This window comes from Anopheles gambiae, chromosome 2 (genome assembly GCF_943734735.2).
Source record: "Anopheles gambiae chromosome 2, idAnoGambNW_F1_1, whole genome shotgun sequence".
Taxonomy (NCBI): Eukaryota; Metazoa; Arthropoda; class Insecta; order Diptera; family Culicidae; genus Anopheles; species Anopheles gambiae.
This window is the reverse complement of record NC_064601.1, coordinates 117,110,363-117,137,348: the sequence shown is the minus strand read 5'-3', so window position 1 is coordinate 117,137,348 and position 26,986 is coordinate 117,110,363. Positions and strand designations below refer to the sequence as shown.

The 26,986-nt window shown below is 45.6% G+C and overlaps 2 protein-coding genes across 16 annotated transcripts; one reads left to right on the top strand and one right to left on the bottom strand.

Annotated features, from left to right (window-relative positions):
- The first annotated feature begins 418 nt into the window (after nucleotides 1–418).
- On the top strand, nucleotides 419–25,606 carry LOC1269605 (CLIP-associating protein). 14 transcript variants are annotated; one of them, XM_061644403.1, is made up of 21 exons: nucleotides 419–722; nucleotides 10,275–11,428; nucleotides 15,449–16,776; nucleotides 16,851–17,038; nucleotides 17,522–17,572; nucleotides 18,395–18,625; nucleotides 19,260–19,385; nucleotides 19,757–19,777; nucleotides 20,223–20,351; nucleotides 20,613–21,058; nucleotides 21,126–21,556; nucleotides 21,631–21,874; nucleotides 21,951–22,038; nucleotides 22,282–22,374; nucleotides 22,545–22,821; nucleotides 22,887–23,083; nucleotides 23,154–23,295; nucleotides 23,363–23,537; nucleotides 23,628–23,834; nucleotides 23,912–24,036; nucleotides 24,114–25,606. In XM_061644403.1, exons 2-21 carry the CDS (start codon nucleotides 11,237–11,239, stop codon nucleotides 24,199–24,201), a joined length of 4,779 nt encoding a protein of 1,592 aa, XP_061500387.1. In that variant the 5' UTR covers nucleotides 419–722; nucleotides 10,275–11,236; the 3' UTR covers nucleotides 24,202–25,606. The 14 variants fall into 14 exon arrangements, with proteins under 14 accessions (XP_061500387.1, XP_061500390.1, XP_061500393.1 ...); XM_061644404.1 differs by having other exon boundaries at nucleotides 508–1,087; XM_061644406.1 differs by lacking the exon at nucleotides 17,522–17,572.
- LOC133391301 (mucin-5AC-like) lies at nucleotides 2,268–7,411 on the bottom strand. 2 transcript variants are annotated; one of them, XM_061644419.1, is made up of 5 exons: nucleotides 7,179–7,411; nucleotides 6,774–7,011; nucleotides 6,580–6,671; nucleotides 2,745–3,823; nucleotides 2,268–2,684 (listed from the first exon to the last, which is right to left on the bottom strand). In XM_061644419.1, the coding sequence occupies exons 1-4, from the start codon at nucleotides 7,221–7,223 to the stop codon at nucleotides 2,969–2,971; spliced, it is 1,230 nt and encodes a 409-aa protein (XP_061500403.1). In that variant the 5' UTR covers nucleotides 7,224–7,411; the 3' UTR covers nucleotides 2,268–2,684; nucleotides 2,745–2,968. The 2 variants fall into 2 exon arrangements, with proteins under 2 accessions (XP_061500403.1, XP_061500404.1); XM_061644420.1 differs by having other exon boundaries at nucleotides 6,580–7,411.
- Nucleotides 25,607–26,986: the final 1,380 nt, after the last annotated feature.

The following is a 26,986-nucleotide window of genomic DNA, read 5'->3' as shown; positions in this document are numbered from 1 at the left end:
TCGTGTAATTCCAACATCTTTTGAAAACATGCAGCAACGCAAAAAGGTGCATGAAAAGAATTGCTTAGCAAAGGCAACGGCTTGGCGGCAACGGGATCAGTACTCAACCCGCCACTATCGCCGCGCGAGCGTACAGCCAGAGTACAGAGTACAGAGTGACCAGAAATACCGATTTATCTGTATTCCTACCGATTTTTTATATGCCAACCGATTCACAAGGCGAAAGGCCATGAGAGTGACAAAATGCTGACAAATTTTTCAAAACGTGAGCTTTTGTCACTTTTTTGAGCTTTTGGCTGTTGACAAGCAATTTTGACAAAGTTGAAATTTTTTTCAACGTTTTGTCACCTCCGTGGCCACGCGCTATTTCGCTTTTACTTCTTTTAACTCAGTAAAGTTTCGAGTTATAACCTACCGAAAACTACCGATAAAATTTTGATGCGCCTACCGAAAACCGCCAAAATAATCTGGCCACACTACGTACAGCGCACGCACACAGCCGCAACAGCGCAAGGGAATGCTGCGTACCTAGAGTGTGCAAGCGACGGAAACTCGAAAACTAGCGCATAGTCCCCGTGTGTTGGTCGTGTGCGTTTGCGAGCAAGAGGTTTGCAAGAGAGCTGTGAAGTGAAAAAATAGGTTGATTCTTGGATTGGCAAAATGTTGTCAATCGGCAGATTGCGGAACGGTTAAGCACACATTCAGCAAACCGGAAGAAAAGTGTAAGTTGTGCCGTGCTTTGTCGCAAGTCCTCGCCCTGCTCGGGAGCAAAAGAGACGCATCCGGATGGCGAAGGGTCGCACCCCCCGTGTGTGTGTGTGTGTTACGGAAGAAATTGTGTGTGGCTGATGGTGTGGTGGCATGGTGGAAGCGACGACGGTGGCCAACGCCAACAAGTTCTCCTTTCATCCAGAGTGAGCGCAGGCTGTGCATGTGTATGTGTGTGTGTGCGCGTTGAACGAGCAAGTTTTTGAAGTTTTTCCCAAATGTTGCTTTTCATTCATCGTGCGAAAGAAGAAGAGGAAACGCCGTACCAGCTCAAGATGACCCCTGCTGGATGACACGGCACCAAGTCAGCCAAGTTCCGGTCTGTGCAGCTGTGGAATGAATCTAGCTCCAACCCACGACTTTCGGTCCCATCCCGTTCGTTTGTGTGCCATTTCGTGAAACAATCCGTGAAAGAACGTTCGCCCCCTCCCCCCTGTTGTTCCCACAGGCAGGCTCCTGTTGTGTTGTTGCTGCTGCCGCTGGTGGCGAAGCCCCTTCAGCCCCAGCAGTGTGGGAAGATTTTGAGTTGCGTGATTTTTCCAATGCGGGCTTGTACGAGCATATGTGTGCGTGTGCATGCGTACGTGTGTGTGTCTGCGGACGTATGAGTTGTGGGCCAAAAGTGTGTGTGTGTGTATGTACGTGCATTGTGTTGGCCCGGTGTTTCCGAAATGGTACACTCCGTCAACCAGCCGTAGGTCCGCGTAGCGAATTTTGGGCGAGATGGTGATGGATCGAATGTGTGTGCATGTGTGTGTGTGTTAGTAAATTTGCGAAATTTCACTCGCCGCTGGTGTGTTGTTGTTGGTTTGGTTGTCCATAGACGGCCGCCCATATTATGACGGCCAAGCTACACGTACCGGACGACATCGGACGATGCCATAAATCCGTTAACGCCAACTGTCAAATCTCATACAAAATCGGCCCGCTGTGATCCGACACGGCCCGGTACATGTAGTTTGAACAAAGTCCGCGCTCAGAATTGCTCAAATTGTATTTTCTTGCTTGAAAAAATATATATAAGTTTTTATTTTCTTTAAAATGTTTGGATTAATTTCGCGGTTTGAATATATAACTTTGTAAACAGCAAACATTGCAAATAGCCTGCCATCAGAACGTGCCGTGTTGATCTTCCGGAATTTTCTTTGTTGGTGGTGTTGGGTTCCCGGTTGGAGAAATATGGATCTGCGGTATATTAGCGAATCTACAGCAATATTTTCTTGCCTGTATGGTTTGGTGCGAAGTCGTCGTCGCCGATGGTGGGTTCGACCAATGCTATATAAGCGCAACGAGGCCGGGAATCGTTTGTTGGCTGATATTGCCGAAGAAGCTGCCGATGAAACTATTATTCAGTTTTTGAGGATGACGGAGGAGGACTTTGAGTACATGTTACAAAAAATAACTCCAAAAATATGTAAACAGGATACCTACATGAGAAAGGCAATCACAGTACGTGAACGTCTGATTATCGGGTTAAGATTTATAGCGACTGGAGAAAATTTTAAAAGTTTGCAGTTTCTATTTCGTGTAAGTTAAGTTTAACAAAACATATCGACATAAAGCACAGTTTATTTAAATACATATTTTAGGTATCTCCGTCCACCATCCGAAAAATAGTGCCAGAAGTTTGTGATGCGTTGATTGAGGTACTTGCTGATTATGTAGCGGTAAGTAGTTAATACTTTGATTCACTATGCAAGGACCAATGTTCTGAATGTCTTCTTCTTTGACACTACACCCGTTGTCGGTCGAGGCCTTGATGTATCACTAGTGCGGGTTGGTTTGCAGTGACTTATTGATTCCCCCGCCATAGCAGGATATTCAGTCCTACTCATGGAGGCACGGTCCATTCGGTCATATATCCATATATCCACATATGTCCATATATGTCGACATGTTGTTAGAATGTCTTTAAACTAAAATGAAAAAAAAAACAAAAAATTACACGAATTTGGTTCTGAATTCAACAGGGCCACCTAGATAGTTTGTGCAGATGACGCTGCTTTTATATTTGTTTTTAACATAAATGTCCGTATCGAAATGCAGTACGTTTGCGTAACATAACCGTTGACCACGCTGTTTAGTTAAGTTACAACCTGCTGTAGGCTTTACGGTAAGCGGTCTAACGTCCTATCCATCGATGCCCCTCCCTCCTTATTCACTGGGAACAAGATCCCTCATTGCAGAGACACAGCTACTGCTATTCATTTCTATCATCGATTTCAAATCGTTCAATGACCTGCAAAATCTCATTTTGCATTTTTTCCAAATCCTCTTTTTTTCTACGTAGCATTCGTTCGGCTACCAAATCTAAAAACGCAGACACGGGTTCTCGCTCTTGCATTTTTTGATATGAACTCTCAAGATATTCTAGACAGCTCAAAATTTTTCCATCAACTCTAGCTTGTCTGGAAAGCCGTGGAGCATTTTGTGACGATGCGTTATTAGGTTGTTCTTCTTGTTCTTCGTTCATCGAAGTTTCCAGTTCCGAATGGACCCGTACTCCCTGGTCCGTTTCAGGTATGCCAGTTGTCGTGTTCGATCTTGACTGGACCGCTACTGCTTGATCTGTTGACGTTATCGGAACTGGCTGACCGCGCGATTCGTGTCCCGTCGACGTGTCATTTTGCGCCTGAACTTGTGTTCCAACTCCCGCAGACAGTGATGGTACAAGTTGGAACCGAGGTATCTGTCCTGAGAACGTGTTTGGTGCAGCCTGGCTAGTCGACATGACCGGTATTGGCTGAAATCGCAACGCTTGTCCCGATGTCGCGTTTGACATAATTTGGACACGCTGTCCTCGTACGATCGACGTTCCAGGCATAAGCTGGAAACGCGGTGTCTGGCCAGGGGACGTGCTTGGTATTCCTGGTGATCCCTTGTTCGTCGACGTGCTTGGTATATGCTGACCAAGCGATCCCTTGTTCTTCGACGTGCTTGGTACTGCTCCATCAAGATTCGTCACGCTAGACGACGGAGATAGCCGTGGTATTTTGGAAGGGTTGCTTGTTGCTTCCAAATTTTGCCGGTGAACCAAACTTTTAGGTGGTCTTAACTGGAAAAAGAGAGATGTTGTTTGATATCACTATATTCTAAAAGCAGAAGAGTTAATTTGATATTTATATGTTTTTTTTTATTACATTTTCTTTTTGTCGTAACGTCATATGCGATCTGTACAAGCTTTCGAAACTTATGTTCTATACCACACAGTGGAATAATCAGTCCTTGCTACGAGGGGACTGATTGTATGCGGCTTGAATCCACATCGGGCGATGACTTTGGAGTACAGGCGATCCCCCAGATACACGATACCTCTTTGTGAGAAAACCTCACGAATGATCGTGTACGTTGTACAATTTGTTTTCTTTCGCGATATTTAATAAAATTTGTGCCGGTTATGAAAATAAATACGACTCGTTCAACTGTTTGCTACTGCATATTAGATTGTCATGAGTTCATTACATAATTCATTTGTGAGTTCATTTCGTTATCCTTATTTATGCCTACCAGTTCATTTCTATCCTAATTCTAATTCAGTTCGAATTTCGAATTCGAACGAATAAATTTCAAATGTTATTCAATGTTCTCCATCACTCTTATATGCAGATTAAGAGATATGCGGTGTTCTTAATTTGACAATTCTTTGAACAAATTGTACTGATTTGACACATCCATTGTAAGTTGACAAATAATTTCCGTTTTGATCAAATGTTAAAAACTATTTCAAAAGGTTTGAAACTGTTATATTCAGTCTGAATCATATCAAATAATTAATAATGTGACTAAAACCGCCCCCTACTTACAAAATTACACAATAAATAGTAATATTTTAGCTGGAAATCGTTTACGTTTAACCACATATTTATTTATCATTTCAGCTGCCAGAAACAACTGAAGAATGGTTAGCTGTGTCTCGCCGATTTGAGGAAAGGTGGCAATTTCCTCATGTTATTGGAGCGATTGACGGAAAACACGTGCGCATACACAAACCGAATTTTTCTGGTAGTTTATACTACAACTACAAACACTATTTTAGCATTGTGTTGATGGCTATTGTTGATGCTGATTATAATTTCTTATACGTTGATATTGGTGGAAAGGGAGGGGTTTCGGATGGTGGTATTTTTAGAAACTCCAAAATACAGGGTAAATTTGAAAGAAAGGAATTGAATATTCCTAAACCGAGCGTCCTACGAGTGCCGTACAGTGTACTAGTGCCATATATGATGTTAGGGGATAAAGCATTTGCTTTAACAGATTACTGTATGCGTCCTTTTGGAGGAAGATCGACTGTTGGCAGTGTTCAAAGCCTTTTCAATCAACGACTGTCCAGGGCACGTATCCCCGCAGAAATAGCCTTTGGAATTCTTTCTAGCAGGTGTAGAGTGCTGCACACCTCAATAAACTTGCAGCCTGAAAAGGCTAGTAAAGTTGTCATGGCTGCTGTATATCTCCACAATTTTATACGGAAAAGGAACAAAGCTAGATATGGGACATTTGAAGAACCATCATATCCGGCAAATGTTACTTCATCTACAAATAACTTGGATGGACTACAAAGCATCCCAATAAGACCTTCTGCACGCCTGGCAAACATACGTTTCCACCTGGCACACCATTTCAAAATGGGAAATTAATTTTTTTTGAAGATTGGGCCATAGAGGAGTTATAGTTTTAATAGTGAAGAACTAAAGGCTAATGTATAATGTTTGTAAATCGAATTAAAAATATAAAAAAACAGATGAATAAAATTGAGTTTTTTCAATTGAAATATTTTATAGTTTCTCCATTAGCGTGTGATTCCGTCATCATGAAACATGTGATAAGCATGAAATTTTAGCATTTAAAATAGTGATATTTCAATTGATAGGGATTTTTTTATTATGTACAAAGGTTGTTAGGGTTAGGAGGAAAGACCCATTTCCCTATAACTTGGTGCAATATTTACAGTGATCTCAGGGATAAATCTGTAAATAACTAAGTTTTACAGTTGGTTAGTCGTTAATGCTTAATACTCGAGAACAGATTATACTCTATCTTGAAATCGTACTCAAACTTCTCATGGTAATTTAGTAAGCTAATAAGCAAATAAATAGATACACTGGACGAACGAAACAGCTTAATCGAGTTTTCAATTCCAACCAATGATATGACCGCATTATTTCCCAAGAATATAGTGGAACGCCATTTATCCGGGCTCAGTATACTCGACGTGTTATTCGAGTCAACATGTTATTCGATAATGAGTCTATGTTCATTTTTCATCATAAATTTTTACAGTTTTTTTAACAGTGTAGTGCTAGTTAGTAACACCTAGTCAGTTATTATTTACTTGAATTTGAATTTATCAATGAAAATATTTGAAACTAGAAATAAATGTTAGCGATTTTCGAATGACAATGATGTCTGATAAGCGTTGTTTTGAACATCCTCCTCAGCACGCAATGACACCTTTGAATTGAATTGTCATTTCTCAACCGCATGGATTCACGGACAACCGGATAAAAGGTATTCGGATAAACGGCGCTCCACAGTAGTTAGTTTTAATCAGAACTGATAAAAAGATATAAACAGACATAAACTATTCGCCCAAGCCGAATGCTCAAAACTCAACGAAATGACCTTCGTGTTTTGTTAAACACGACAAATGACAGGGTTTCGGTGTCGTGTCTCAACAATGCTTTATATACTTTGGTCATTCCAATTGAATACACGTTCACCATCACGCGCGCTTTTACACCACTATTCCAGAGCAAAATTATACATCCAGATTGTGCCACAAAAAAGAAAATAAATAATTAATTGCATTACCGTATCAATTGTGTCTCCAGCACTTAGATTTTCGTTGAGAAACTGCATCGCTTCGTACGCGAACCAATTTGGTCTAAATATTTCATTACAACCTAAAATAAAATGATATAGTAGCGTCATATAACGGTGCAGTGGATATATAGTAGTGTTACATACAAGGGTTATAAAAAACCGATGTTAGTGTCGAAACTAACCTGCTCCCGACTGGATACTATTGTTAACCTTTATTCGATTTTTTCTGTATGTAGACCGTAGATTTTGCCACTTCTCTTTGGCTAAAAGTACAGGAATGCTCAATTCACTGGCCACTTTCTGCCACACATTGTCTTGCTTTGCCACATCTTTATATTGAGGATCCCTTTTATTCCACAAAAGTGGACACGCTTCTATTTTGGATATAAATTGCAAAGTATCCTCCATCGTAAACAAATGCTGAAATAATGTAAAACAAAGTGTTAAAATAGCTTCTTTTATAACATGCTAGTCACTCTGCTAGCGGAGTGTTGCAATGTAAACACTGATTCTATGAATTTTTTGCATTTGCATGGCATTTAAGACATAGGAATACATCGTTGAATAAAAGGGAATCAAATACTTACTTCTCCCTTAGCGGTTTTATACGAATTTTTCGGTTTCGAATCCATTTTAAGAGAATCTGTAGTTTGGTTAATACACAATTCACTTGAGATATTAGTCTGATCAAGAAAATGAAACGACTATCAACAAAGAAAATATACAAACGTCAACCCAATGACATCGGATGACAGCGGGCGTCCGACGCGGCCCGGCCCGACTTGATTTGCTTGTCTGCGGTCCTAGGTTGCTCAATTTTTATGGCATCGTCCGATGTCGTCCGGTACGTGTAGCTTGGCCGTGACGTCGCAACAAAGTTGGCTGAGTTGTTGCCGTAGAGCTGTGCCTTGGTGCTTAAAAACATGATAACCATTGATGTGCTGGCAGAAATGAACAGAAATCATTGTAATCGCACTCCCTGGAAGTAAATGACTGCCGACCGTCATTTGCCAAGAGGGTGGAAAGTGGTTGTGTTTATTCGCTTGCTCTCATTCGTTTGTTGACGATGAAAATCAACCCAAAGTGCCAAATAGAGTCATTTTTACAACAATGGAGCAGTAGAGGAGTGGAGAGTGAAATTTTGGAGCCGCTAATCAAGATGGTGGTCCAATTCCCACCGACCAACCCCTGGCCGGGGGGTTTACTGCCTGGAAAAGTCGCCTCTGGAAGCATAGGGCCAAAGAGAGTTGCGCTGGAGGAAACCCTCTCAAACCCTCGACTCCTTTCCTTCCCACCGGGATGTTGTGTTGATGTTGTTTTTATTTTCTTGTTTTTAGGGAAAGATGGAAAGTATCCAGCGAACATGTGGTGTGGAGTGCTGGGCAAGTCGTTTTAATGCCTACAAGTCCAACGATTTCCATTGATTGTTTTGGTCTTTTTATCGTCGTGGAAAAAAACCCAAAGTGAAAAATCAAATGTTGCGAGTTACACCATTCCGCAGTACGTTACAAAACGCATTAGAACACCGCACAACACATCAGTCTCATCTGGCACGGTGGTGATGATGTCCGCCGTCCCCCTATCCGGTGTTTTGTTTTATTTAGCAATGAAGTGGAGAATGTGTGGCAAAGCTGAAAGCAGCAACATGGGACCATCAGCTAACAAATAAAAACACACACACAACATTGTGTGCAAATTGCCCACTTTCCACCCTACACGCTGCCCTTTTCTCCACCCCACAGTCGTAGGGGTTTGCGTAGTGAATACACGGCACAGTGCGTGCGCGTGTGAGTAGGCAGCCGCATGCAGCGCGCGCCCCAAACGGGCCAATAAATGGAGCACGGGTTGCACTAACACACTGGCACGCCCAGAGGCCACCTCTGCCGAACTGCCTCCCTAAGGCCCGCCGCGAACAGTGCAAGGCAAAGGGGGAGGGGGCGGTTGTCCCAAGGAAGAGTTTAGCCCCACACACGCGCACACAGTGACGGCCTCCTTCGATGTTGTTATGTAGCAGTTTCTGCCCTTGCAAATGCGTTACCGCGAAGGAGAAGGAGACGGTTTGTTGCTGTTGTGCCGTGGGACTACGTAATATCCCGGAATAAATTTGCACACGCAGGGGGTAGGGTGAACGACGGTATGAACGACGGGGAGGAAATGCCCTTTCACGCCAAAACTCCACAAAAATGTCCTTTTTCAAGTGCAGGCTTGTCAACATTGAATTGTGGTCACTGGCAAGTAGCAAGTAGCCTCTGGATGGGACTCGGCAAACACATCTTCTTCCACGCAAACACGCACACACGCGCGCGCAGTTCCGTTTTGACTGGTTTGACAAGGTTGTGTGACTTTGCTTTATGCTACAACCTCCCTCCTCCCCGCGTGAGCGGCGTGATGCGTAATCGAAATGTAAATATTTATTTCCAACGATTAGATCATTTCTGAAGATTGTCAAAAAAAGAACCACCAGTGTTGTTGCGGCACCACCATCACCTCGCGCGGAAGCAATGTCACGACGATGGTGTCTAGTCTGCCGCCACTCTGGCACGTCTTTTCGGCGAGTCGGTATTGCTTAGGTACACCATCGCCGTTAGCATTGATAGGAGTTGATGAGCAAATTAGAGGCCAGCGGGCTGTAAAAACACCTTCGATGGAGATATATGACCGAATCGTTTGCTGATGAGCGGGCAAGAGGCTCGCAAAGGTGAAATGACACGAGGTGTAGGTGTCGTAATTATCAACTTCAATTGCAACTGGCCTCCAGAATGGGTTGGGAGGAAGGCGGATGTTCAGCTTTTTTATTTTATGTCTTACGGTTTGATGTTTTGATCTTGCCCCTGTGCCCAGTTCCAGCGGACGATAGAAGACCATAGGTTAATGGGTTTCAGTGGATGTTTTTGTTCACCTTGATTGTTGTTTAGCTGATGATGCAATGGTCGTGTCACAACACACGAAACAAAAATAGTTTAAGAGCGATATTGTTGAGTGAACAGATTATTTTAACTAATTTTGTCAGACTTTTGGTATTGGTTTTGACCTGATATGCAAATTCCAAATTCTAGATCGATCTTGATAGTTGGAAGGTTGTATAATAGAACCCCCGGAGAGGCATGCGGATAGTTTTGGAATTTAAAATGGGATCTCTGCCAAAAGTTAGGCCGAGCTGTGCACTGTTGGGTGTGGAAGCCGTTCCAACTAGGTTACTGATATGTGTCATACACTATCAATCCCTTTGGACCCCAAAGCTTTGGAATTGGAATGGAATTTGGTAGATTTTGCGCAAAACTCGATGACAAGAATTATGACAACGTTTAATCAGATTAGGATTGGCATAGAGGTATCGGACATTGGTGTTCTGAAATTCTCACAAAAGCATGTGGTATTTTGTAATTGAAATGTATGGCTGACGTCACATAGGGTTACTGTAGAGTTTCTATTGTCTCCTTGGGAGCTATTTTGATTCCGTTCCAGAAAATCCATATAACTTTTGGCAGGAGCAAGTCAACGAAGCTGATTATGCGCTTCCATTCGTTCCATTCGTAACATCATTTAAGGATTTTTGCAATATAACATTACTAGTCATTACTAGTCTTCACAAATATTTTTGGAGTTGCATGTCTATGATAGATTTAGTCTTGAAATTGTTACCCTCATACTTAATATGCTTTCCATTTGTACTATCTTCACAGCAACCGCTTTGTTTATCTTTCTACATTTTCAAAAGTGAGCATTTTCTACGCCACCGCTACTACTAGCCTGTTGCCGATGATGCCGAAGAATTTACAGTAAGCGAAGTGAAGTGAACGATCCGCGTGCGAATGTGACTCCCGTGACGAATTGTTTCGCCAAAATTCCTTTGTAAAGAAAAATAGCTCCGCTTCCAGGGGTCCGCGAGTGTGTGTGTCCGTGTGTGTTTAAATATTTGGCACGGCACGGCAAGGTGAGAAAGTGAGAGTTGAAGAGTCGATGACAAGTTCCAGATCTGGCCGCCGTGGGTTGAGATTTGCACGAAAGTAACAGATTGTAATAAAAATACCTCGACGGAGTGTTGAGCGCAATACAGCAAGATTACTTTTGCGAAGAAGACGACAAGTGCTTTCCTCCGTGTGTGTGTGTGTGTGTTTTCCGTGTGTGTAAGCGTGCGTGATCGTTCGGTGTTTCCGGGTGGGAAACATTCACCTCTTACAGAACAAGACCGTTGCAACGGCAAGCTTTAAGGCATGAAAAAGTATCAATGGATTTATTAGTGAAACGAAGAAGAAAGAACGAAGAGAAAAGAGAACCCCGAACCGCGTGGAATCAGTGTGGTGTGAAGAGTTCATTGAATAAAATAGTCAACCGATCGTTTCGGAGAATCGGAGATATAATTATAATCGGAATTTGGTGTTGAATTGAACTCAACCATCAGCAAATCAGTCACAACAAAAGGAAACAGCGTGTGTGTGTAGGAGAGAGAAAGAGAGAGAGAGAGAGGCCCCGCAAGGTACACTTTTGTGTCCGTGGGTGGGTGGTCTGTTAACGCAGTGTTATCCAACAATCAACGCAAAGAGAGTCGGTACAGTAGAAGGCCGTCAACCCACAACACAAAAGGATCTGGAACGCGCAATTTGAGGCAAAGGACGCACACCGTACTACACCTGCGCGCACCAGGATGGCGTACCAAAAGCCGATCGACATCGACGGCTACGTCACGCAGATGGCGAAGGCGGACATGCGCGTGAAGGCTCAGCTGGCCGAGGATCTGGTGCTGTATCTGAGCGATTCGGAAAACTCGATCGAATGTACCGACCTCGGGCTGCTCATCGACGGGCTGATTCCGTGGATGACCGGAAGTCACCATAAGGTAGGTTGTTTTATTACGTTGTCTCTTCCTGTTTGTGTCTCAGCTCCCCTTTCCCCTCCTCCTCTCACCTTACGGTTGGTTGAATTAACGGGCGCGATAGTTCGATCCAAATCGGGTTCGATCCGTCGTGCTCGGTCTGATCGTTTGTGGAGGTTTCTCCAAACACAACCACCACACACTCGCACACACAAAGTCAGCGAACAGACCTGTGCCTGGTTTGACAAAGAAAAATGAGAAACATTTTAATGAACAGCGCACCTTTTACGTGCTCGGCGACGAACGGGTGGTGTGCGTGTGTGTGTGTGTGTGTGTGTGTGACTGGAGCTCCAGTCCGGTGACGATTATGGCCACGACGATGACGCCAAAAAAAGGCGAGACACGGTCTCTGTCCCTGGAGCCGCGACTGCTACTCTCTTTCGTTACCTGGCCAGTGATTAGAGAGAGCATCCCGCCCCGGCTGGTAGAGAGAGACAGAGAATGAGAGGGAGCAATTGGAAGACAGTGTTACGGGCGGTAAGAACCTTGTGTCACCGGCACAAGGGTGGCGTGGAGGTCGTGTGGGGGCCACTTTCCGCATTTAGCCTACCCACACACACACACACACACTCACATGACTTCCCCACTGTCATTGCACACGCGAACAGTGAGAGACTTAACCTAGCAGGCGGGTGTAGGTTCCACACTGTCCACAGAGGACCGCCAAAAACTCATTACAAGCTAGCTCTTCGTGGTTCTACGCTGCCATATGGTTGAAGTTGGTCGAAAAAGTCATGCCGATTGATCGCCGTGGGGCTCTGCTCTATACGGTGGTACACCTGCGCCGCCACCATCACGATGCTATAACGTCCTTTTAACCTTTGCGCTCGCCCTGTGTCCAAGTTTAGTGCGCGGTTGCCTGCGATGGTGAACCTCCCTGAACCGTGCACGCGTACACTTGCACAGCGAAGGATTAATAAACCTCCCTAGTGCTTAGTAGCCACAGAGAAAGATGCAGTGCACTGCATGTACGTACGTATGTGAATGGAATTGCAATAAGCCGTTGGTATGTGTTTGTGGTGGACATATAATGAAGCCTTTGGCACATATCACTTACCAAACGGCGCGGATGAGGTCAGTTGCAACGTATCGAATTTTATGACCAAACCCTCCACCGGGCATGTGGAGATGATGTTGACTGGGTGGGGGGGATTAACTCTGCATCTCTGTTTACCGTTCCGAGTCTTCGAATGTGTTCATGAACCCATGTTCCGCTCATTTTGTTCGCACTGCCTGAAACGAAGCACGTTTTTATTACACGCTCTTTTGAAAATATTGTCAATAAACTGTACAACTAACGACAAAATGGCGCAAAAATGAGTTTTCGTTGTACTGGGAGCGCCCAAATGGCTCTACCGACCTGTGACGACACATGGGGCACTGCTTACTGGGATTTGATCCGAGATCATGCTCTGCAGTGTGTGTGTCAAACGAGCAGCCCTTTTAATTGTGCATTTTCCCCATCGCAGTAACCTTCCACATAACGAACTGTCGTCCAAAATATTCGTTTGCCTGACCACGATAAACCCCAATTCGAGTTAATTCTTGTCGTTGGGCTATTAGCTTGGAATTTACAAACATTTTCTTCTTGTGAAATTAAAAGTGAGTATATTGTTGTGTCCCCCATATAGAAAACAAAAACAACAACGCACCTCTCCAGCTCCAACACTTGGCGCGGTGGTGTACCGACTCTGTGTCTCTGCTGTGTGTAGAGGATGTTGGCCTTCGCGCGATGGACAAGTTACTTAATCGAATCAGTTTTTTTTAAGTGAGCAGCCAGCAACACCGTCATCCCACCCCCGGCCGGGCGCGCTTCTGTGTGTAGGCGCGAACCGCAGGCTAAAGTGGGTTCATTTGATTTTGTGTGCGCTCTTCGAGCCGAGAGCCGAGAACCTGAGGCGCTCACCTCCCCCTGAACATGCCCGGTGGTGGTGTACGGCAATTCTTGGAAAGTAGATAGCAGCAAACCCTCCGAACTCGCCCCCGTTACGCCATCCTGGTCGGAGGGAGAAGGTGTTCCAGCGGCATTGAGGAACCTTTTATGATACGGCACACTATTTTTGGAGGTCCAATTCCCCATCATCGTTGTCCGTCCGTCCGTCCATGATAAGCTATCTAGAATACAACACCTCGGGCCTCGACACGGTGTTCCGGGAGATGATAAGACGCGAAAGGGGAAGCCGCACGAGAGGGGGGATTTTGCCTTTTTTCTGAAGGGAATGTTTTTGTTTTGGACGCGCCGCATCGACACATCGATTTGTCGGCGGCAAGCGAGTGAAATTTATCAATATTGCCTAGACATGTTTCTGATTCGATTCCACGCGGGCGTGGCGGAATGTGTGTGCGTGAGGAGCGTTGTAGAGTAGCAGCAGTTCAATTTGATTGACTTTCGGGCTCTTCAGAAATATGTGCAACGCGCAATATCTTTTTATAATATTTTGTTTCACTCTTTCTGAGGCGTATTTTAGGTTTCATTTCAAATCAGAATGCTTCACAAAAGAATGGAAGACACGACCCTTCAAGCTGGGGGGAGAGTTCATCGTTCACCATCGTCTTCATCGTTGAAGGAACAAATCCCCCAGAAATCACCGGGAAATAAGAAGGGAGAAGGGAGTAAGGGGATGTGTTCCACACCCGTAACCTAAAAAACCATTTTCGTCACATATGAATGACGCCCAACCCGTCGTAACCGCAAGGAAGATCGAAGATTGTTGTCTTGCAGGCAGCAGTAGTAGCATTAACGCGCGCGATGGTCGCGGGTCATCGATCGCATATCCCGAGCGCATCCGTCCGTTGGAGAAGGAAGGGAGAAGCAGGTCGGCGACTCTATGCCGCCACTGTACGATTTAAAGGTTTTTTTTACGATATTTTGCACCACTACTATTCGCGAAGCAAAAGATCGTATTTTATAAATCAAACCAAATGGAGGAAGGAGGCCAAGGGGGGAGAGCACTGCTGCAAATGATTAGAGAATCAGCAGCAACAGCAGCCGCTCCGTTGCAACGGGTGGTGCAATAGTGTGGTGCGCGCACTGTTTTACGGCCTCCCAACTCGAATTGGTTCAATTGAAGGAAATGGCCGGTTGTTTCTTTAAACTTGCGGCCCGGACCCAGTGCACGCGCGTGTGTGTGTATGTGACTTGTTTAAGCGCTCATCTTCATTAGGGGAGCAGCGCGCACGTTTGAACAATGATGATGCGCGCAATCGGAGCACGGGGAATGGTACTTTCGCTGAATGTACGAAATTTCGCTGTGAAGACGGCGGGCAGTGTCACTGCGATTGAAGCGCAGTACTCCCACATGCCCCCCCCAAATTGTCCGCAATAACCTTTTTGTGCGCAATTTTGATGAGGTCGTCCCATCCTAGGCTACCGCCGGTAAAAAGTGGTCAATTTTTGGTGGATGAAGATAGGAGAAAGTTTTAATCGCAGCCAAAAATCGTTCATTTAGGTCTGAGTTGAGTGTTCCTCCATGCCGTTCCATACCGCGGGTGGTTGATTGCCAAACGACGCACAAACCACGCGCTAATGGATTAGGAATTTGGTCGAAATCTTAAATCAGTTATCAGCTAACATGCTGTTGCTGTACTGCGGTCACCATCCATCCATCCATCCATCCGGTTGCGATAAAAATCAAACTAACTTGATGCTCATCGTCTTGTTGGTCGTTATCTACTACTACAACTACTAGCCGCAAAGTAGCGCTGCGGCGGCGAAGGCACAAATGGTTTATCTTTATTAACATGACAGGCACTGATAAATGAGGTTCGGGTGCTAAGATCAACTGTTAGAGGGGCGCTCCAGTTAGAAGGGGAGAAATATTATCCAACCAGTACTTGAGTCCCTTGTTCAAGGGTGGAATTCATTAACAAGTTCTTTAATGCTGGATCTTGTGGGTTCTTTTCCCTCCCATGTGGGGCTTAAGTTTAATTACCATTAAATCGAGATTAATAACAATGAATTCCCACTCTCCCTCCATTTTGCAGATCGCACAGCGCGCCCTGGAAGCGTTTACCGAGCTGATCGTTCGCCTCGGCCAAGACTTTAACGCGTACACCTCGACCATCCTGCCGCATGTGATCGATCGGCTCGGCGACAGTCGCGACACGGTACGGGAGAAGGCACAGCTCCTGCTGCACAAGCTGATGGAGTGCCGTGTCGTGGTGCCCCAGTCGCTGCTGGACAAGCTGAGCGTCTGCTTCAAGCACAAGAATGCGAAGGTGCGCGAAGAGTTCCTGCAGACGATCGTCAGCACGCTGAACGAGTACGGCACACAGTCGCTGTCGGTGAAGATGTACATCCCACCGATCGTCAGCCTGCTCGGCGATCCGGCGCCGACGGTGCGCGACGCCGCGATCCAGACGCTGGTCGAGATCTACAAGCACGTCGGCGACAAGCTGCGCGTCGATCTGAAGAAGCGCGAAGTGCCGCCGACCAAGATGGCCATCCTCGAGCAGAAGTTTGACGAGACGCGCAACGATGGGCTGCTGCTGCCGTCGGCACTGCAGGCAGCCCCGAGCGCCGCCGGCGGCGGTGGACACGACGAGCTGGACCGGGCCGCGGTCGTCGAGCGGCCAACGCGGCTGGTGAAGCGCACACCGTCGGCCACGCCGCGCAAGCCGCTGTTCGAGACGCAGACGGCCGGCTCGGGTGATCTGCTGCTAGCGGCGGGCGCCGTCTCGGCCGAGGTGTTCGAGGCGTCGTTCGAGAACGTGCCGCAGCTGACGATCTTCTCGCAGCGCGACATGGACGAGCACATGAAGTCGATCAACACGCTGATCGGCGACAACCGGGTGGACTGGGAGAAGCGGGTGGAGGCGCTCAAAAAGATCCGCTCGCTGCTGATGATCAACGTGCAGGGCTCGCCGGCCTTCGTGCAGCAGCTGAAGGACCTGTCGATCGCGTTCCTCGACATCCTGAAGGAGCTGCGCTCGCAGGTGATCCGCGAGGCGTGCATTACGCTCGCGTACATGAGCAAGGTGCTGCGCAACCGGCTGGACCAGTTCACCATCTACATACTGCAGGAGCTGATCAATCTGATCCAAAACTCGGCCAAAGTCATCTCGTCCGCGGGCACGATTGCGCTCAAGTACGTGATACGCTACACGCACGCGCCGAAAATCATTCCGATCCTGACGCAGAATCTCATGCTCTCGAAATCGAAAGACATCCGCAGCACGCTGTGCGAGATGCTCGGCCTACTGTTCGAGGAGTGGCCGACCAAAACGCTCGAAAAGCACAACAGTCTGCTGCGCGAAGCGCTTCGGAAGGGAATGGTCGATGCGGACAACGATGCGCGGCGACACAGCCGATGGTAGGGATAGAGGGGCTCGAGTTTGGGAGGCTTCTACTCCTTCAGCTGCTAACACTTTTCTCCATCCGTTGCAGTGCGTTCTGGAGCTTTCGGCGCCACTTCCCGGACCTGGCGGACAACCTGTACGGGTCGCTGGACATTTCGACGCAGCGCGCCCTGGAGCGCGAGCGGGACAATCTCGGAACAAACGGTACCAACTCCATGAGTGTTAGTCTACGTGGCAGCAACAGTAGCTTGAATTCTGTCTCTGGTGGGGTGATAAGTATGTGTTCAATGTCATTTCTATCTCATTTTCCACACCTTCCTCATCCTGGTTCCATCTTTGCTTCCTCATATTTTGGCCATCCCATGGACAGCTCACATCGTCGCCGCTGAGAAGTTCACCTGTGTCTGCTGTGTAAACGTGTTGCAGATGTATTCCTCTTCCATTGACATTGAGTAGAGCTCGATTGCACAGCTTTGTTCTTTGCGTTTCAAATGTGTTCTCCTCCTCGTGTCCAAATTTGAAAAATTATCCTCTAGTCCCCCCCCCCCTTTCCTCCACAATGGAATGGACTAACCTCCACAGAGCTCTCATCCTCCAGCTCAACAATTCATCTCTGTCGTTTTTACTTTTCTTTCATACACTTCTACGATGCAACAACACTCTTCATCGCAAATGGCAACTACTCACGATGCGATACAATCATGCAATATCCAAAACAAAACCACCACCCTCCTCATACCAAATACGCTCCATAAACAGAACGAAGACAATCGTCCGGGTTGCGAAGCCCCGCGACCGCACAACCTCCAGGTAATTCGGCAGAGGATCACGGCGTTCGGAAACTGCACTGCACTGATAGCTAGCTCCTTTGATTAGAGAGTGCCAAAAGCCCTGCTTTGTACAGCCTCTGTCTGTCTCGTTTCCCTCTTTAGTTTGCTGGAGTAATTTACCCCGCTTCTCTGTCCCTGTTTCTTGCTGCAACCTCATTATCGTTTCCTTCTCACTCTATCAATCCTATTTGCACCGTTTCCGTTTTATCTTTTGCGCCAAAGGATTCTTTTTTAAATTAGTTTTTTATAAACCATACCGCTTGTGAAGTTCTGTTTCGTTTCTTAGTTGCGTAAAAGCGATAATAGTGTTAATGCGTTCCATTCCGCGTTTTGTGTGTATCGCTTTTGTTTGTAGTTACATTTATTATGGCGGTTCTTTAACCTTTTAAGTCTATTATCACATTTAAGTTCTACCTTTGGCTTCTTCTGCTTGCACAATGAATCTTGCCCTCGTTATGTTTCCTTCCTCTTCTAGAGTGTAGAACCGCACGCACTAGCTACGGCATTAAATCTCGTCTCGACTTACTCACTTACTACCCATAATCAACTGATCGTAATGGCATTTGTCTTTTCTCTTTCACGCTGTCTATCTTCTCGTGCCCGTCTGTGGGTTTGATTGAACTCATCCTACCTTCTTTCCATCTGTTCAACTGCTAACAATATGCAACAAACGAATCAATCGATCAAAATTGAAACAAACCGTCCGCAAAAAAAAAACTAAATAACAAAAAAAAACACCTGATTGGCCACCATCATCACGCACGACAACGCACCCACTACCCACTACTGACTGGCACAACAGTAAGCGCCACGAGCGTCAGTACGGAAAACCTCACCACGGTCCCGGGAGCCTCGTCATCAGCATCGTCGGCTGGCTCGACCCGCCTGCACCGGGCACCGTCGCTGCCCAGAACGTTGAATCGCAACCGGAGTGGCATACCCGTGGCGACCGCTTCCCGGGAAGCAGCCAACGCCGCGAACCAACAGGCCCAGCAGCAGCTGCAGCAGCAGGCGCCGGCACTGGTTGCCCGAGGTTGTACCGAGTTGAAACGATCGAGTGACGATATGATTGATGTTTGTGGCCTTCTTTTGTGGTCCTAATTTTTCCCGTTCGAATCGAATGTTTTGTTTGCGAAATTCTTACGTTTTTTTGAGGTTTTTTTTTTTCTTCCGATTTGTGTACATAAAATTGGGTTGCGTTTGTTTGGTTTTTTGTTGTCGTCATGATTGGTTATATTAAAAGGTTTCCTTTTGTTGTGTGTCCTGTGCGTCCATTTCTTACGTGATTCTGTTTTGCGTGTAATAACGTTCTTCATTTGTCTCCTATCGAGTTACTAACATCCGCTTTCTTTCCGGTGATTATGTTTCCTTATTTCTTTTTTATGTTTAATATGTGTGCGTGTGCGTGTTTGTTCCTTGCGCTGCCGCATGGTCTTTGAAATGGTCAGAACAATGAATCAATCCAATGCTCATTACTCAATACCACTCTGCTCATCTTCTTTTCTTCCAATCCTGCCGCCATATTCTCATGCCATTTGTGTGTGCGTGCGTGTGTGTTGTGCGCTTCTATTGTTGCACGATGGTCCTGCTGCTCTGCGCGCTCCTTCCCACACAACTAATTCATGCTGCTGCTGCTGCGTACGCGACCATAACATCAACAACAACAGCGGGAGCTGCCGGCGGGTTTAGGAGCGTGTCCGCCGTCGATACTGCCGCTGCCCAGCGGGCCCGGGCCAGGGCACAGTACTCTACCCTGGCACGGTTGAAAGTGACCTCCGGGACGGCGTCTCTGCGTAAGTGCGACCAGTGAATTGCGTGTTTTGTCGTTTTATGATTAAAATTATGCTTTGTTTTACATATTGATAAGGGCTTTAGAAGCTTCTAAGTTTTAGTTTAAGTCTTCTCTTTAACTTTTCCTTCGACTAACGTTTGCCTTCTTATTTTGAATTCAAATATTGTGAAACTGTTTTCACTTGAATTGATCGCTGATTATCTGACCGAACCTACAACTGATTGCATGCGAATGTCTACCGTGTGTGTGTGTGTTTTAATGACGTGCAAACTAATCAATGAAACTGGCGATCCCAACAACTCCTCGTCCACTGTGATCGACACGACATGATCATGTGGCGTTATGATGTGGTGGTATGGTTGAATTAACTAGAAGGACATTACGCGCAACAAGGTAAGCTGCTGAAGGCGGGCGATTAGTAACAGATTCTAAGACACATTTATAAAGACTCCCACCAACATTCACGAGACACAGTACTGTTTTGGAACATGGCATTACATTGGCATTTTTAAAATTATTTGCATGAGCTTTAGCTGCATGGTTTTGTAATTGGACTTTGGAAAAAAGAGAATCATTCAAAAATATCTAGTGTTTATTTTGCTGTTTTTTTCTACAACTAACACTCACAACAATTTCAGTTCAAAATGTCATATACCGTTTCGCGACGATAAGGTCAACTGAGCACAATGCGCTCTTAACACAAACAAACAATAAAACAACCCATTATAGAACCCGTTTTTTGTTTTATCTCGTTTCCCTTCACAACTTTACGATCTTCACCCGTTCGTAACACTTACGTGTGCTCTGTTTGTTTCTCGTTGTTTGTTTATTTCTTCAGCACGTGCTAAAAAGACACCGTCATCAGCATCCGCCACATCATCCTCCGCCAGCAACACGGCAACACCACAGCAACCTCCGACACCGGAGCGCAAGATCCGATCGAGGGCAGGAGTATCACAGTCACAGCGTAATTATCACCTCACACAAAACTATCGTCCTAACCTACGTCCTCGTCTTTCACCCTTCCTCCTCCCTCCATTTTCCATGTGCGCGATCATCTCTCTTGAAAGCGGGCTGGAAAATTAGCATCCTACACTTGTCCACCAAAGCCAAAGCCTCTGTCACTTGTTGAGCGGCGACTTACCCTTGAACTAACATGGTTTGATTTTTTGTTGTTTTCTCTCTATCTCTCTTCTTCCTTCCTGCTCTCTGAATTGCCCTTATATAGCAACATCCAGAAGTACGTCACCTTCGAGCAAGCTGCGTGACATGTACAGCGGCGTAACGTCCATCTATCGACAAACGGGCACGGTGCCGAAAAAGGCTCAGTCCGGCATTCCGCGCTCGCTGGCAAACTCTCGCGAAACTAGCCCAACCAGAACGCATACACAGTTCGGTTCGCTTCGTCGCACTGCCTATGGTACTAGCAGCCCCCGGCGACCACCGCTGAACCCGGGTCGGCCAGTGTTGGCACAGAAAATCCTGCAGCAGAGCCGCGAGGCGGAGAATGCGCTGGCCGACGCTCTGTCGCCCGGGGATGAGCACGATATGCCTTGCAGTGACTTTGCTCGGTTGGCTCTGCACCGGAAGATCTCGCGCGATGAGTCCGATGAAAGTGAAGCCTCCTCGGTGTGCTCCGAGCGCAGCTATGACAGTTATCGACGGGGCAATGATGTAAGTGTGCGCTTTGATCGAGGAAACCGAACGTTCCATTAATGTTTTGCTTGTTAACTTTTTACAGTCTTTCTCATGGAACGGTTCGCGCACGCGGTTAGACAGCTCACGACAAGTGATCGACGATATCGATACGATCATCCAGTTCTGCGCCTCGTCGCACTGGTCCGAGCGTAAGGACGGGCTGATCAATTTGACGCAATACCTCAGCGAAGGCAAGATGCTGACGCAGCAGCAGCTCCAGTGCGTGCTGGACCTGTTCCGCAAGATGTTCATGGATCCGCACATCAAGGTGTACGCCCTGTTCCTGGACACCGTCAACGAGCTGATTCTGTCGCATTCGAACGATCTGCAGGACTGGCTGTTTATCTTGTTGACCCGTCTGTTCAACAAGCTCGGCACCGACCTGCTCGGCTCGATGCATGGCAAGATCTGGAAAACGCTTCAGCTCATCTACGAGTACTTCCCTGCAGATCTGCAGCTCCAATGTGTCTTTCGGTACGTCATGTCATGTCACTAAAATCTTTCCCTAGTTTGTGCTAAATTGTGCCGCTTTGAATATCGCTTCACAGAATATTAGTCGACAATGCGCAAACGCCGAACGTGAAGACACGCCAGGCGACGCTGAAATTTCTTTCCCAGTTGGCCACAAGCTACTGCACGGCTTCCCAGTTTGTCGTGCATCCGCAAAACCAGCAGGTGGTGAACCTCGCGATCCAGAAGATCATACAGACGTCGCTTGATCAGAAGAGCATCGAGTTAAAGTCGCAGGCGCGCATGTGCATCGTGGCACTTTACAATTGTAATCCTTCACAGGTAAGGCAGAGAGAGAGGAGGAGGCGAAGGTGGTCACACCGTGAACCGTTGCTAACTCTTTTCTCTTTCATTGCAGATGACTATGGCTTTAGCAAATCTTCCAAAACAGTACCAAGACACGGCGAAAATCTACATTCAACAGAACATGAGAAGAAGTACTTCAGGTATGGGTTAGAATCGGTGCTTGCGATAGCCGATCTAGAGTTTCATCTAGAATTTTAACAAATTACCTTCTACCCAGCTAGTCTGTTTAACCTCCTCTACCGATGTTACGATCAAATCATACACTTTTCCTCATAGTTAATCTAGCCGCTACACCTTCTGAATTGTCAGCGAATGAATTGATGTCTTATTTTACTTTTGTACCATCCTGGCTTTCCCGGAACTCCTTTTTTTGGCTTTTATAGGAAACGATAGTCCATCATCTCCACTGTCGTCTTCGAGCCCCAAACCATTGCTTAGTCCTCAGCAGGGGCCGTATAGTTTACAGAACATCGCTAGTAAGTTACTTGTAGTTGTCGATTAGTTTGTACGCGTGACTTTCATCCGTCCAAATAATGTGTTGTGTCTGTTTCCCGACTGTGCTGTCTTTGTTATGCTCCGGGAATGGGCGGACCACGCAACTGACTGACGAAACTGATCGCTGTTTCTTCCTTCCACACAAACACAGGTCCTCGATCGCGACAGGCATCGGTTGAGGCAGCGGCCGAGTCGATGAACACAGAGGAAGTGTACAAGAACCTTCGCAAGACCACGGCCGAAATACAAAACTACAGCTTCGAGAGCAAGCTCGACCGTGATGCAAACAGTAAGGATTCTGGCATTAGCCAGATGGGCGAAACGCACATGATGCAATCGATGACAGTGCTGGACGGTGTCGGTGGCCACGGTGTGTACGGGCTGGCATCGAACGGCATGAACGGCCATATAGGGGGAGGACTAGGAGGGTAAGTTTGTAGTTTAGTGTAACTTGATTTGCTGTGAATTTCACTAAAACCTTACTCTTTTGCAGGCTGGAAAAGGACGATTCATGCAACGGTTCCAAGACACAGTCAGCCACAACAACAGAGTCCAACACACCGGAAAACACCGTGCGGTTGGATGGTATGGATCTGGCCCACAAGACGATAGCACAACAGCAGCAGATGCTTCAGCAGCAGCGTCACCAAAGCTACAGCCGTGCCGAGAACGGTGAACTAATACTGGACAGTAAGTTTCGATCGAGTGAGTGAGTTGTAAGGCGCTGATCCACGACTAGCATATGTTTCTTGTTTTGCAGAGGGTGTGAAAGAGAACGATGTGATCAAGGCTGCGATCGTGCTGACACTCCAGTCGGCACCGGAGACCACGAAACAGGTGCTAGAGAACCTGCAAATCTGCATCAAGCATGGTTCCTGCGACCTACCCATCAAGAATTTTAAGTAAGTAACATTGCAAATTGACAGTTTTGTATATTTTGTACTAAATTCGTTACCACTTTCCCTACAGAGCAATCATGAAAATGTTGCTACATCTGATGGAATCGCAGAACAACGATGTGCTGATCGCATCGCTGCACACACTCGGCCGTATCGTACGCAGCACGGAGATGAAAGCTTGCTGGAGCAACTTCCTGGAGCTGATTCTATTAAAAATAATAGACTGTTATAAAATTAGCAAAGAGGTAAGGCACACCACCAATCTTTGCGACTCAAGTGTCCCTTGTTTGTTAATCTTCCCTTGTTTTGTTTTGGTTTGCCGTCGTCGTCTCCAGGTGTCACGAGAGATTGACATAATAGTGGTGAAAATTGCGGGCATACTTCCGCTGGACATTTCCGTAAACATACTGAATCCGGTGATTGCGACCGGTGAATTTCCGGCGAATCTGTGCGCCCTTAAAATACTTACCGAGCTGACGCAAAAGCAGGGCAAGGATCTGACCGATAATCACCTAGATTGTATAATGCCAAATGTAGCTAGGGTAAGTGAATTTGAAGAGGTCGTTCGTGTCATTCGAACCACACTACAAGTTTGGGTTATTTTTTCTGCTCGAAACAGCTCGCTGATGATAGTCAATCGATGGTACGGAAAGCGGCAGTGTTCTGTATCGTGAAGCTCTATATTGTGATGGGCGAAGAGAAAGTAAAACCAAAATTCTCCTTATTGAACGCGAGTAAGATAAGGTAAGGTGGACTTCTTTAGGCTTTAGGATGTTCGTTTCGTTTTTTTTTTTAATAATTTTGTCCCCATTTCCTTACAGATTACTAAATGTGTATATTGCAAAGTCGATGGGCAGTGGCAGCAGTAGCAGTAGTAAGGGTGGATCGTCGACGACAGCAATGTCATGATCCAAAAACGCCAAGTGATTATTATTCAAAGGACGCAAATTTGCTAAATTGCTCTGTAAATTTCGTAGAAGCATCTCCGCTATCCAAGAGTAAAGTTATTTATAATCCTATACCTACCTACACGTACCCTTGACCGCCGCACCACCACCACCACAACACCCCACCACAAACATCTTTCTTTCTGTGCGCTTTCACTTCGACCTCGACTCTTTCACAATGCTGTTTCTGCTTCCCCTGCCATTGGCCGAAACCGTAACCGAAGTCCGAAGATCGATAAGACGTAATCCCTTTTATGTGTTTATGCGCGCTTCGGCGGGGAATGGTGGGAAAAAGGAAGAGCAAGAGTACGTTACAATAGACCTTGACTATAAGTTTGGTGTGCGGTGTGCGTTGTGCGGTGTTAGCGTGTATGTCATGTCATGATGATATCCCCCTATCTGTATCCGGTTGTGCTGTAGGTAAAGCTGACTATTTAAGCTGTGAATTTACTCTCCCCCCCATCCATGCCTGTGTAGTGTATTCCTTCCTGGGCGAATGTGCGATTGTTCTTTTGTTTTACACTGACGAGCAACTGGCAACAACAGCTCCTTATTTTGCTACCTTTCATTTACACTGAAGCTAGTTTGTTTTTAACACCTTATTATGGAGCGAAAGAGCGCAATTGGATGGATGGAGCAGAGGAGGGTGCAACGTCATTTTTGAACAGCATTGTTAGGTGAAGAATTTGATGAGGAACATTTGATAGGACCAGAAGAATAACATGAACCCACTACTACTTGCACAAGCTACTGTTGCTTCGCGCGCAGTTTCACCTCAACTGACGCGTTGGCGCGAGTGTAGCTATTTGGCCAAAATCCGGAAATTGAAACCGTATCGAACCGTTTTAGTAGTATTTACGAAGAAAGTTTTGCTTAATAAAAAAAAGGTAACACGAGCTACAAACAAAAGCTGAGCTGCAAGAGTGAGTGAGTGAAGTGTTGGAAAGGTGGAAAAAGACAATGTAACTGATATGAACAGGTCCATCGCTTTCCATCGCTTTTACGCTGCATAATTGTATGGCCCTCTTGGTGTAGGACACTCGACCGTATAGAAGAGATGATAGTAGTTGTGTAAGCAAACGCTGCTAATATGTCGCAATTTAAGCGTCAAGAGAATCTTGATCTTAGAACCGAAAGCCCATTCAAACACGTTCAAATGCGTGCAAAGATACGGCTGAAAGCCGTCTAATGTTGCAATCGAGACGTGTGGCGCAATTTTGGTGTGCACCACCCATGCTGAGAGAAATGGTGTCGTTGACGATCAGTATAAATACTCCATGTCCCTAACGATTTGATATCATTCCAGAAGGATTTGGAGGAAGATGTGTGGTGTGGCTTGTGCTTGCAAAAACAAACAAGAGAATGAAAATTAATTAAAATAAAAACGCTTTTGTGTAACCCTGCTCTGCTGCGCGCACCTGCGTCGCGATATGGTAGCTTCCGGCAATGATCACGAAACGAATGTCGCGTACAATCTCCACACTATAACAATCGATACACGGTGAGAAGCACGCCTGCACGAAACAGAAGAACAAAAGAAGTAAATTAATGCAAACAAGTTATTAAGTATGTTAAACCCTTTTGTCTGATAAGGAATGGAGGATGGTGTGAAGAAGAAGAAGAAGAAGAAGAAGAAGAAGAAGAAGAAGAAGAAACATTACAAGAGAGAGAGAGAAAGACTACCTCTACTCGGGATGTCTAGTCGTGTAAACGTTAAGGGACGCGAGCAAATAATCGAGCGAAAAATCGTTACAATTGTAAAAATGTAAGAAAGGCAAAGAAAAATACACACACACACACACACACACACACACACACATCTACACACTAAAGCAGACAAAAAATGTGTCCCATAAAGTGGTGGTAGCAGGATGCCCCTTTGGCGGTGTTTTAACAAAGCACCGAAACGAACGCGTAATGGCAAAAACAAAATCACACAAAATGTGGTACACATTACATATTACACGAAGTAAAACAGCGCGGGCGGATAATGATAAGCGAAAAACGGCGTTACTGCGCTGAAGAGAAAGTGAAAGTACTAAAGAAAGGAAGAAACGACGCGAAGTTTAACAATAACGATTAAACCCTTTATACTAATAAAGAGAAGAAAAGACGAAACGTTAATACAGAACACAGATAACGACATTGGGTGAGGATGATTATTTTTTTACATGTTTTTTCTTATGTTTCTTTCCGTTTCTCCGGATGGATCGAATGTGGAAAGATTATGCATAATTTGAGAATAATTTATTTTTGGTTTTAGTACTTATGTTATGCTTAATGTTCGTTATGTTTCGTAAGTTGTTTTTCGTTTTAGTTTTGAACGCCCATGCTGCTGCTTCATCTATGTGCTGCTCCCGTGTGCTTTGGTTCGTGTTTGGTAAGTGTATTCTTATTATTTATCTTTATTTTTCTGTTTCTATATGATTTTAAATGTTTCTTCTTTATGTTATATTTGCTTGAAAAAAGTTTATTTTTACATTTATTTCATTTGGGTTTGTTTTTGTAAAACTTTTGGGTACTTTTCATACTGGACAGGTTCAAATATACCTAGTTTAAATCGGTTTCTTTGCTCGACTGTTATTCTGGTTGGTTTCGCTTTTTAAAAGAAAGACAAAGTAAAATTGACGAAAGTACGCTTAATGCTTTTTGTTGATCTGTAGGACGGCCCAGGAATTAGGATTGACTAATGTATGGACTTATTTTTACTAAATTGCAAACAAGATGTTTCCGTTATCTAAGCGTTA